The 12,909-nt window shown below is 37.5% G+C and overlaps 1 protein-coding gene across 10 annotated transcripts in view; it reads right to left on the bottom strand.

Annotated features, from left to right (window-relative positions):
* LOC123692876 overlaps positions 1-12,909 on the bottom strand; it is a 141,146-nt gene that overhangs the window by 2,642 nt on the left and 125,595 nt on the right. For 2 of the 10 annotated variants that reach the window (XM_045637697.1, XM_045637696.1), the window contains 6 exons: positions 12,367-12,543; positions 11,815-11,940; positions 9,875-10,003; positions 8,948-9,025; positions 7,731-7,873; positions 6,598-6,828 (listed from right to left, as the gene is read on the bottom strand). In XM_045637697.1, the coding sequence (XP_045493653.1) occupies positions 6,598-6,828; positions 7,731-7,873; positions 8,948-9,025; positions 9,875-10,003; positions 11,815-11,940; positions 12,367-12,543 (884 nt within the window). Of the gene's footprint in view, positions 1-6,597; positions 6,829-7,730; positions 7,874-8,947; positions 9,026-9,874; positions 10,004-10,694; positions 10,761-11,814; positions 11,941-12,366; positions 12,544-12,909 lie in introns of all 10 variants that reach the window. The other 8 variants (XM_045637706.1, XM_045637699.1, XM_045637705.1 and 5 more) reach the window with 6 other exon arrangements.

Raw genomic sequence — 12,909 nt, forward strand, 5'->3', positions numbered from 1 at the left:
AATGAAAGTCAAGTCTACTATCTACAATTAATCCTAGGTCACGTATTACATCAATTTTTTCCAATGGAATGTCAAATAAATTATAGGTCATATAAAGAGGAAAACGGGATCGCGAGAAGGTCATAACTTTACACTTGTCCGTATTGAAGGGCAGGTGATTTGTACTGCTCCACTGAGCTATAGCGTTGATGTCTTCTTGGAGAGCTTTAGCGTCAGAATCATTACGAACCTTCAAAAAGAGCTTTAGATCGTCCGCAAACATAAGGCACCTCGCAGCTCGTACGGCACTAGGCAGATCGTTTATCATAAGCAGAAACAATGTTGGACCCAACGTACTTCCCTGACTTACTCCAGAACGCGTATAGTAATCATCTGATTCATGACCAGAAACACGCACAAACTGGCTACGGTCCCTCAGGTAGCTTGAGAAAAATCTTAAAAGCTTAGGAGTGAAACCTGCCGCAGCCAGCTTCTGGAGTAGAACGTCATTATCAACCAGGTCAAAAGCTTTTTTAAAATCAAAATAGACAGTATCAACCTGGTTACCAATGTCCATTTCAGAAGCAACATAATCAATAAAGTTGATATGGTTAGTATTGGTAGACCGGTTTTTACGAAAACCATGTTGACAGTCAACCAGGAAGTTAGATACCTGTTGATTAATTTGGTTATCCAACATTGATTCAAAGATCTTAGCAAATACAGAAAGCACCGCAATAGGCCTAAAGTTCGAGACTTCGGAACTTTTATCAGTTTTAGGAACAGGCGTAACTCTAGAATTCTTCCAGCGTTGAGGATATATTGCTTTTTCGAGCGATAAATTATATATGTGTAAAAGCGGCTCTTTTAACACTGATACGCAATCTTTGACAAGAAAGGTTGGAATACCGTCAGGTCCTATCGAAGAGCGTAGTTTGAGCCTTTTCATTGCAGCATCTATATCCTTTTCGCGAAGATAATCAATGGTAATCCGCGTTGAGTCTGGTGAGTAGAAACTCGATGCTGCTTCAGGATCCAGCCGCGGATTACTAGGCTGGAAGACTGACTCAAAGTAACGAGCAAATGCAGCGGCGGCCTCTGCCCCTTCAACCTTTACATTATCACACATGAAAGATTCACACTTACGTCTGCTTTTCCTCTTATCTTTTACGTATTCCCAGAACTTAGCAGGTTCGTCTTTAATACTATCTTGGGTTTTTTTAATGTGCTGTGAGTACGCATTGTCAATTAACATTTTAACATGCCCTCTATAGTATTTAAACAGTTCCTTATTAAATATTTTACCCTCAGCCTTGTATTTTGTTAAATGAAAATATTTATGTTTGATATTTCGAATGATCTCTGGAGTAAACCACGATGGATAAACGTATCGGTCACGTAAACGGCACTGCTTTTTAAGAGGCACGTAAGTACTAATGCATTCATACAATACCTGATAGAATGTTTCAACAGCACAGTCAACATCTGTAGTATCCTTTAATTTCGACCAGTTTAATTGGCTTAAGGCTGAGTAGAGTGCACTAAGATCGGCTTTACGAAAGTTCCAATTTGGTGGTGCATTGGGTCGAGATGTCAAAGGAGCTGACTGTACAGGTGGCAATTCACAACGCAAAAAAGATACTTTAACTAATAACGGCGGATGATATGCGTCTGGTTGAACTAGAGGCTCAACATTTCCTGAAACCGAAATGTGATTAGATCCGAGCCCACTCAGTACCAAATCCAAAAATCCGTCATACTTATTACATACATTATTAAATTGAGTCAATTCACAAAATTCACAGAAGAAGTCAAAATTATTTTTTACATTTATACTACATGAGTTAAGATTAAAATCTCCAACTATTATTATTTCAAGGTCAGGATATTGACATATAACATTTTCTATACAATTCAAAACATTTAGATATTGGTGATCATTATAGTTGGGTGGAAGATAAACAACACAGAACAGAAACTTTACATTTTTCCAACTAACAATAGCAAATATTATCTCCATTTCCGACGTAAGCCCATCAACATTTGTAAGTCTGTGCACCGTATAGCAGTCGCGTACAGCTAGTAACACACCACCCCACCCTACATCACCAGCACGGTCAGCGCGCAACACTTCGTAACCAAGGGGAAACAACTCACCGGAAAGTACTGAACTGGTTAGGAATGTTTCCGTGAGAGCTATTATATCACAATCACTCATCAACATATTTTTATTAAATTTTGCCGTTTTTGACCGTAAACCACGCACATTTTGGTAAAAAACCTGTATAATTTTAGTTTGTTTCGGATTTTTGCTTGACACGAAAGTTCTGCCTCCAAGGTTTGATACAAATGTCCTGTGCCCAATTGGATGGGGCCATTACAGACTCAGACAGCTTGGATGGGACATCTAGTTTAAACGACGCATAGTGTCCGCGAGCTTTAAGTGCCTCTACGGTACAAACATCTTCTCCACATATGTTCACGAGATGGGCACGCACCTGCTCCTCAGTAGTACCCTCACGTACATAAAACAAATGAAGGTACCTGCGACGCTCAGCAGCGTGCAACATTGTTGCACCAGGCGCTGCCGTACCTCGAAGCACGTCCTTAGATAGTCGGGCTGGACGTTCGTTATTTTTGTGACCAACTTTGACCCAATCGCTAGTTGTTTCCAGATCCTCTACGGCAGCCGAGCGCTCCAAATAGACAATTGCGTCAGGAGGTGAAACCGTTGGTTTAGACCGGGTAGGTAGCGTGCGTTTAGCGAAATCTCTATCCTGACTAGGTTTGCCCTGCAGAGGTGCGGATGGTGACACCGGAGGTACAGCCTTCGATTTTGGTTTAGAGGCTGGTTTAAGAGGTTGTTGCTCCGTTTGCGCCGCTTCAATGCTGCACTCTTTCTGTTTTGGTGACAAGTTGTAATTTGGTTGGTCAATAGGTTTTTGAATTGTCAATTTTGAGACAATCATTTGCTGAACTATTTCACTGACAAATGAACTAACAAATGGACCGCCAAAAAAACTCTGCAACTCCTCCCTTATAATATTTCTTATGTCATTTTGATCAATACATTTACATTTATTTGTTGTACTCAGTTCCTGTTTTTTTGCTTTTGGTTGGTGGATCTCTGATTCTGGATTATAGTTTTTAACAATATCAGAATTTATTGAATTTATTTGGGCTCTGGCGCGACTACCACGGGTCATATTTATAGTGTCCTTTGGTGTAAAAGTAGTATTAATCCCGGAACCACTAGTCGATCTAACCGGAGTACCACTGTTGTCACCCTTAGGGAGAGGGCACAGTGGACACAACCATCGATCCTTAAAGTGGGTATCATAGCTACTGAAAGTGGTGTGCGTTATATTAAGACACGCCAGGTCATATAATTTCTTGCATTTACAACATTCCATAAATTCAAGTGTAACAATTCGCTTACCGCATCCACTGCACGACGCGGACGCCGACATCGTTGTAATAATAAACGTTTTCTGCGACTGAGTCGAGTCCAAAGTTCACCGCGCAAGCGATAGGCGCACGCGGGGCGGGACGCTCGGGCGGCGAGACTCAGCTTAGCGGAACGTTGTGCTAGCGATGAATCACCTCGGCCGCTTACCGCGTATTGCAGTGATGAATTAGCCGTTACGAGTTTTGAACGATTTTTTATTTTCTTTGTAGTTTAAATATATCGTGACAATTATGTGAAAAATTTGCACTGTTCGTTAGCCAAAAAAGTTTACTTTATAATTATAGTAAATTTAAGGTAAGAAATTAGATTTACACACTTGAACTTGAAAAAAAATTCGACAGCAAGTTAGAAAGCGACTTATCTCCGTGACGGTTCACGGGTGATTTTTAATAAGGACGTAATAAAAAATAAAAGAAAATAATTTGATATTTTTGGTTTTATGACATTCAATTGCTATACATAGGTATGTACATTTATAAAGTTCAGAAAAAGTCGATATCTGAATTCCGCCCCGGATTGGCGTGAAAGATGCAGGTTCGTATCCCGCCACGTGATCGATTTTTTTCTATTCTTTATAAATCTATACTATAAAAATGAATCGCAAAATGTGTTGGTAAGCGCATAACTTGAGAACGGCTTAACCGATTTCGTTATTTTCCTTGAAGTTCGAGGATGGTTTTTACGTAGAGAAAACGTGAATATGTACCACGGGCGAAGCCGGGGCGGACCGCTAGTTTAAAATAAAATAAACATACCTACGCTATGAATCGATAGCCTTCCATTGTTTCATGAACGAGGGTTAAATTTTAATTAAACACACACACACAATATAATGCAATGCTAGAAAAAAAAAGCGAAAACAAATTTCTTATTGCTGTGAAATAATATTATTATTATTATTTTATATTGAATAAGCTCGTTTAGGTCGTCCCACGTAAAAAAATATTATCTTAATACAATGGAAAGCTTTAGATATGAGGGTGGAAAATTCTTCACAAAGTTATAGAAAACAAACGGATATATATGCTGACGCTGATAATTTTTTTTTCCACGGATTTATTTTCGATTATCCATTGAGTATTGAGTCACCATTGCTTGGAATTGCTATAGTTTTTTTATTCATTTCTTTCTAAGAACAGCAACTGTGTTATTGACCTTGAGAACTACCAACTATCGACAACAAACTGAAAAGTTCGGTACAAAATGAATACTCGTGATTGTATCTACTTATATGCATATTAGTAGGTGCTTTTAAAAATATGAAAACAGATACACAAAATTAACCATTTATTTTGTTATGAATGCTTTTAATAAGGTATTGATGATATGTTATAATATATTTTAAACTAACGTTATCATGTTCTTTAGGTGTCTTACTATGTGTATAAAGAAAAGAAAAACACTATCCGTAAACACAATTAAAACGAAGTCTTCACGCCCGCCTTATATCTTATAATATTTATTTGACACTAGCTTCCGCCCGCGACTCCGTCCGCGCGGAAAAATTAAGAAAAATTAAGATTTATTTTTTTCTACGTATTTTTCCGGGATAAAAAGTATCCTATTTTATGCCCAGGATAATAAGGTATAATTATACCAAGTTTCATCGAAATCGAACCGTTAGTTTTCACGTGATGCCTGAACATACAGACAGACAGACAGACAGACAGACAAAAATTTTTTTAATCACATATTTGGGCTTGGTATCGATCCAGTAAAACTCCCTGCTATTTATTTTTTCAATATTTTCAATGTACAGAATTGACCCTAATCTACAGATTTATTATATGTATATAGATTAATATTCTGAAACATTTACGGCGGCATAAAGTGTGTGATAAATAATTATTAGGCCTTGGAATACTTTATAGATATCAAAATATTATTTTACAAAGATAATATTATGAAGTATTTAGATTAAGACCACTATCTTACTCCGGCTTTTTACAAAGAAAATTTCTAGTAGAAAGAACCTATCCATATTATGTCGAAATTTTTAACTCAATTTTAACTGGTATTATTTTCTTCGATTTCTTCATGATTTATAGAATATTTATGACGAGGAAAAAGTATTAATCTTATACATATTTTCATCAAAATTTTAAAAGGCCGGTGGTAAATATATTTACCTATCTACTATTATTATTCTCCGCAGTTTGCCGCAGTCGTCGAGAATCAATTTTTCCGGAATCGAGATCAAGTCTTCTTCATCCTCTAATTGGATTTGGCAAAGTAATAAGATTTTGTATGCATCTCTTAAAAACCGTTGTTTGTTATGAATTATTTAAACTATAAAATGTAAACGAATTGGGATTGCATTGTTTATTTAAATTTACAAATACAATTTTAATTATTAAGTATACAGCTTTCGTTTTAAAATAATCAGAATGAAAATACTTAATAATAATATTAGAGATTAGATTAGAGAGTTAGAACCTACATTTTTTTATGTATCTGCAATAATAGGTATTGAAAGAAATGTTCCCCAGGTATTGAGAGTTTTTTAAAACATTCATCAAGAAAATAATAATATAAATTAATCCTTGGTTACAACGTTAGGTACATGTCGTGTGTAAGTAAGTACATACTTTCAAAATATAATTCTCTTTATTATGAAATAAAGCAATATATTGTCGTTAAAATTATTCAGCGTCTCATGTGATTTCAAATCTCGTATAAAATAAAATTAAATAGTTAATCCCAAATAATCAAAGTGATATCCTGTTCTATCCCTTCGTTAAGCTTTCAGAAAGCTTTCTAGCCGTCCCTTAAGACGCCAAATTAAATTATGAATTTTCTTTATGATTGGCTTTATCTATATATATACTTATTATGGTAGGGATAAAGCCAATCATCATCAAATAAAAACTTTTGTACCTATTCATGAAAACATTTACACGTGTTCATAAAAAAGTGAAGGTCGTTTCTACGGAGAATAATCGACAAATACACGATAGCTAAACCTATAAATTTATACTGTATACCTATTAGCTTCTGCCCGCGGTTTCGCTCGCGTTCCTATTGTTAAATAAAACCATTCTTATATCTTCCTGATGTCACACAAGTAATCTCCAGCCGTTTAGGAGTACCTACAGTGACACGCACTGAAGAAATTCCCTATATTATAATGTGTTAGGATCATGAGTTACCTGTAGGTTATGAGTGACTTGCAATGGCCGTTCCCCAGCTTGCAGTTTAGTGCAGTACTTAGACGGAAAGTATCCCACTTTTCCCAAACACTTTCCCTTCCACCAATCGGGGTCAGAGGTATCAATGACCGTCACTTTGTATCCAGCTTTAAGGTCCAGTTCATCAGCATGACGCGACTTGAAGTTGTAGAGAATCACATATAGATTTGTGGGGAGGAGACGCTGATGTTTCTAAAAAGGAATAGTAATTTAGTAGTATTATAACTGACATTGTTGTTGTTCTAAACGTTTGTCGCGTTTTCCGTAAATGTGAAAAATGATTGGGTACTTCACTTCATTTGTGACGTAAATTTCTTTGATTCATGGTTTAATTTGGTCTTTGCACGCACTACGAGAAGTGAGTTGCTTTCAAGAAATGAATGTAGCGGTGTTTCAATTAATAAGTTGTAACTATTTATTTAAGAACTAATTTATTTATTTAATAAGTAAGTAACCAGGATTTCGTAAGCTTACTATGTTTAGTTTACGAAATGCTTGAGTATGAATCAAATACAATAGTTATAATATCTGACTCTATAAGGTGATCGTTATAATTAATAATTTAGATATATATGTTCCATTGAATGAATGAATGAAGGATCCTAATAAGCTTTCAGTTCAAATTAAAATTTAACATCAGCTAACTAAACCTGTCTGAAAACGTTACTCACATACCTACTTAGTTGCGATCAAGTTTTCCAATTACCACCATAATGAATACAAACCATCAGCTGCTTGACGGGCGAAGGGCACGGGCTCGCACTGTTATCTCAGTAACTAATCATTAAAACTATGTAAAACGTCCTAAATAAACCTGCTGGGAAACCGAACTCACATAGGTGCCATACATTTTTATTATACAATACATTTACAAAGGTGCTTCTAGATAGTAATAACGTGGCCACAATGAATGCAAACCGTGGGCTATTTGACGGGCGAAGGGCATGGGCTCGCGCTGTTATCATCATATTTTGAAAAATTACGTTCAAAACCTTCTACTGGATAACCCTGTCTGGAAATCTCTCACAGACTTACGTATAATTAAAATTTTCACCACAATTACCAGAAGATCGTTTCAAAAGCTGAATACAAACCGTGGGCTGCTTGACTGGCGACGGGCATGGACTTGCACTGTTCGAGGACAGACTCTTGTCTGGCTCGTCTGGCAGTTCCACGCTGCTCATCCGAATGCCACGAGTACTGAGGAGACGTCGGCTATGCACCGGCGATGATGGAGCTATATATAAATTGTATAATTTATAGAAAAAGGAGACATTATTTGATTCGACAAGATTTAAAATTAGGCTGTTTACACGATTAAGGACAGAGTTCATAGCTTCCTGTAATTTTTGTCTTATCAGCCAATTAAAATGACAAATAACGTATAATACAAAAAGGCTATTAGAGACGCTATCAGGAAGGGGTGAACTGGCCAAAAGTTATTTTTGTTGCATGGTGTATTTGTTAGTAATCTGATGTAATTTTTTAATAACACCATAGATAAGGTTTCGAATGCTAGAGTAGAGCATTCTTTTGAAATATGAATGTATTCTATATATTTGTTATTCCAAAAAACCTTAACCATCTATCTCTATGTGAAGGAAAGAGAAATATTGTTAATCTTATATTTCAGTGTAATATCAATTTTCCCTTCATACTAAATTGTTATTCTGTGTACTGCGCAAGTCAAAGGTCTACGTACTTACGCCAATAGTCACAATCTAGACACCAGCAAGGTCATCGATTGAACTGAACAAGTTAAATGTTTTTAAGAACTTTAATTAGTCCACGTCGTTAATTATTACAACCCAATTACTTTAAAGTACATAACCATTAAGGCTGAATTATTAAGCCTCCTTCATTACATATCTGGGAAAATAAAAATATAAAAAGCAGTTTGAATCTTCTTAGATTCCTTGTAATTTAAATTTGAAGGGCCAATATTTGTTTAAGTTTAATAAAGCTTTTAAAGAGCTATCGCTGTTATGATAGCAATAAAACTTGTTACAATTACTTATCTATAGATTGAGCATTCAGCAAACAACGTTTCGTATCAATATATTGATAAAGTCACTAATTAATTTGTAATGAATTGTACGGGAACTATAATAAATTCTGGCCTTTACTTTTATTTTAGAGGTCAATTATTGAAACGAACATTGCATGAAAATATTTGCCGAAATGAAATGCGAATTATTTCATAAATAGTAAATATTTTTGTTGGGAAGGTGGCAATTAATTACTAGGCATTTAAAAGAAGAAATAATATCGCATTTCAAATCGATAAGCCAACTACAAGAATGAAACGTACATGATTGCGAATAATTATATACAGTGTTGTTGCTTATTCTCAAGGAACCATATCTCATGCAATTCTCTTTGTGGTTATCTAAAAAAGAAATAAACATAAATTAAAACATGCAAAAGAAATGAATTTTCAGTTTAACAGGATAAAACTTACAACCGTTGTCGCATTGCAGGATTCCAAACACGCTTTGCGTATTACGTTACCATATGATAAAAGTTAACGAGAACACCAAAAAGGATTTTAGTCATATACCACGTCGAAAGCACACCACATTTAGATTGGCTAGACAGGAAAATAAAACAGTAGATATCCTATGTTACATACACAAGCTAAGCCGGAGGGAAATCTTTTAGGATTGACATCGATTGTGCTAACACGACATCGCATCGGAATAAAGAATACATTGGTGTCCAAAAAACCGACTTGAGTTTTAAATTAATCCATTTCATTCATTAGCGTTTAGACTGTGCGTGATTAAAGTATACTATGTAGAGTTCAATGTTCGTGCAGTTCCTCGAATAATGTTCCACATAAAATAGGTTTAGAGGAGCACTGAAACGATGCCAGCGTCATGTTGCGATAAATACTAGTAAATTATAGTTGCAATTTCGAAAATAATAGGAAGATTTCATTCCTTCAGTGTAAAATTGTATCGAGATGTGCATAGTAAAGTTGAATATTTATTATTAGGTACTGTTTGTCAGCTAAACAATTTCGAAAGTTTGCAAGAATGTGTCGCAAGCAATTAAATGTCTTTTGGATCCAAGACCGTAACTTCTACAAGAATTTTAATCGTGTACATCCAGTTGAAAGTTCTCAACGTGATCGAGAACACGAAGCGGAGACGGTAATGTTTACGGCCGTGGACGCATAAGATATTAAAAAGGTTAGTCAAGTTTTTTGGACCCGTTTTATTGGAAAGGATCGTACATAGAACTCTGCTGCCCTGCGAGGGCTGGTCTCTGGCAGGTCGCCGCCTCAGGTCTCCGCACTCCGGCGAATCCAAAGAAAGACTCTTCATCCTAAGATTCAACTTTTGGCGTCTCGGTGAATGCGGCGCTACAACAGGTACTCAATATGAGCAAAAGCATTAAAGTTTACCGTTCACTATTATGATTTGCAATTTAATTGTAGATATATGAGCTGCTTGTTTATAAATGTCAACGGATAGGCAATGTTAATGAGTAAACATAACAGTCTATTTACTTTGCAAAATATATCAAGTTACTTTGATCAGCCCAATGTAGTAAAATGGAAATGGTTATTGATTGAAATATGTATTGTCATTTAGCAGAACCTTTCGAAAATAATTTTACGTTCGTGATTTAAAATAATGAAAGTAATTATTTACCTTGAATTTTCAAAAAGTTCTCCATTATGTTATTTCCTTAAATTAAATCATTTGCAACATTTAATAATTACAATAATCTGAAAAAGCGAAGCAATGCAACAAAATTATAAGAATAAAATTTTATTTAACAGGTCATACCATACACATAAGTCAAGACAAAAAGTAAGAAGTTGTCCAAGAAAACCTACCTTATCGTTATTTAAAAATCTACGCATATCAGTGGTATCAAATGAATGTTCAGTGACGATTCGAATGTACATAATGTATTTAATGTTCAATAAAATGCAACTCGCCAACAGTAGTGTGTTCTCGGGCGAGAAGAAAATTAATCACTGCTCAAAAATACTTTCAAAACATTTATCTACTAGGGATCGTTTAGATACGGGTTACAGTTTATACCAGGTAAGGGACTGGTGCGGTCTGCTTGCCTTAACATTTGGGCACTCTTGGAGTTCTTCATCGAACCTGTATGGACAAAGTAAACAGGATCGAGTCTATTAATAAATATTAGGCATACGTGTCCACCTATTCACTGTCAACCTGTAAACTGTTACGATGGCACCGAAGAATAGTTAGTAGAGCGAAAGCACAAAATAAAAACACAAACAAACTCAAACTGTAAATTTGTATTTTCAGAAATAAGAAGTGTGTTAGTGGCACAACAGTTCAGTGTGATTCAGATAGATTAAAATCGAAAACAGCAGATTGCATTTAGTGCTTCATAGATTATAGAGCCGACATGTGATATATATATACATGTTGCCGGAAGACGCATGCCAATGTATCACCCGCCAAGCCATGCACCACTTACTTTGCGGCCGAAGGGAAATAAACGCTCGTATTGATATTCGATGTGCAATTAGTGAAGGCTCCAGAAAAAATAAAGCGGCTACATCGTTTTCACTTTTTATTGTAACAATAATAATATACATATCACAGAACGCGGGGCGTTTCGGGTGCTAGTTATAGGACATCGAGAAATGGCTATTACGGAAAGCCCAGGCCGGGTGGGTGCTCGTATGGTTGTTGAAATGACCTCATTATAATGGGATCACTTGTAACACTTCATATTTTCTTGCGAACGCTGGCCGTGGGCTTTAGGATCGAAGGCGGGGGATCGCCGTTTTCATTTGTGATACATAACGGTTGTCCGAAAGGTCGCGTTGTAGTTTCTTCTGATTCTGCAAGGAGAAGTTGCAAACAAAACAAAAAATAAGTAAAAAAATAAAATATAAAAAATAAAATTATAGAACAAATAAGGAATAGGTCACGATAGTCAATCGATTTGGGATTTCACATCGGGAATATGGCAGCAAGCAGCTATGAATATTTTGGGTTACAGTTACTATTCACCTAAGTCTAAACTAAACACAGTCATCGCAAAATGAACTAAAAATAAAACAAAACACATCGAAATGAATAGCATAAATAAACTGAGGCGCCGTGAACCAGAAGACGGGACGGACAAAGCTCAAAGGCGGTGAAACAGCGTTGCGCTACTGCAGCCGTGGGCGCGTACTTTCCGGTAGAGAAATGGACCGATGCTGCGGAGAGCCCCGCCGCGACTTTGATCCCCACATGGACAAACTCTTGACGCCGGCGAAGAGCCGCCGCCGAATGCCGCCGTCGGTCCGCGAGGCCGCGCCTACCGACAAGCAGCACTGAGTACGACCGCACCCCGCCCCCGCCCTGCGCCCGCGACTTACGGAAGGCGTGCAAAAAGTTCGACACTACTGAAAACGAGTGTTAAATGAAGCTGCCGGCCGGCCGTCGCCCGGTGACGCCGGGCGACGGTCGGCGGCCTACGCGATCGAGCGGAGAAGCGAACGAGGAGAGCGTAACGTAAGATCCGGGTGCAAACGTCCGCCGAACGTCGCATTCATAAAGTGACATTGTCTTCCTCACTACTGCACAAGCATTCTCACGATACGAAACAGGCTCTTTCACGACTGCCGTTCATCGCTCAAGTTCTCGTCAACCAAAAGTTCCGTGCATGCATAACGTTCGTCGCAAGTTTGCACCGCGAGGTTACGTTACGCGCTCGAGAACGCGACCGGGTGCGGCGCCAGACCTGAGCTGGAGGAGATTTGCTGAGGCGCCACAGCCAAGCCAGTGGAGGGGCGCGCCGGAGAGCGCGCCGGCGGAGGCTCTTCTGGGGCCGATACGCGGACTACCGGCCCTCCCCCACCCGGCTTCGCTATTTCGTTGGCGCGCTTCAGTACTTGGTACGTCTGATCCACTTCCTCCTCTAAGCATCGAGCGGCATGTTAGTATCAAATCCGATTACAAACTCTAACGATCATCGCGACATGTGCCTTATTATGGTGATTCGCCGGGTGCGAAATATAAAATAATTCTCGATTGTCAATATTGAGTATCTAGTAATTTGTTGTGCTCGTTTCGTATTAATCATTATTAAAGTCTTATCTATGCACTGCTACTATAGATTTTCGAAAAACAAATATTATACAAATATATTGTTAAAATCCGGCCTAGATTCTAAATCGTTGTGAACGACCTTGAATTGTTCATGTCGCACACCCGGCGATTTGTTGGGAATGTTAGTAGTGAAATATTGCTGTGAAATGTTTTACGATCGGCGATCGGCACGCTT

This window comes from Colias croceus, chromosome 6 (assembly GCF_905220415.1).
Source record: "Colias croceus chromosome 6, ilColCroc2.1".
Classification (NCBI taxonomy): domain Eukaryota; kingdom Metazoa; phylum Arthropoda; class Insecta; order Lepidoptera; family Pieridae; genus Colias; species Colias croceus.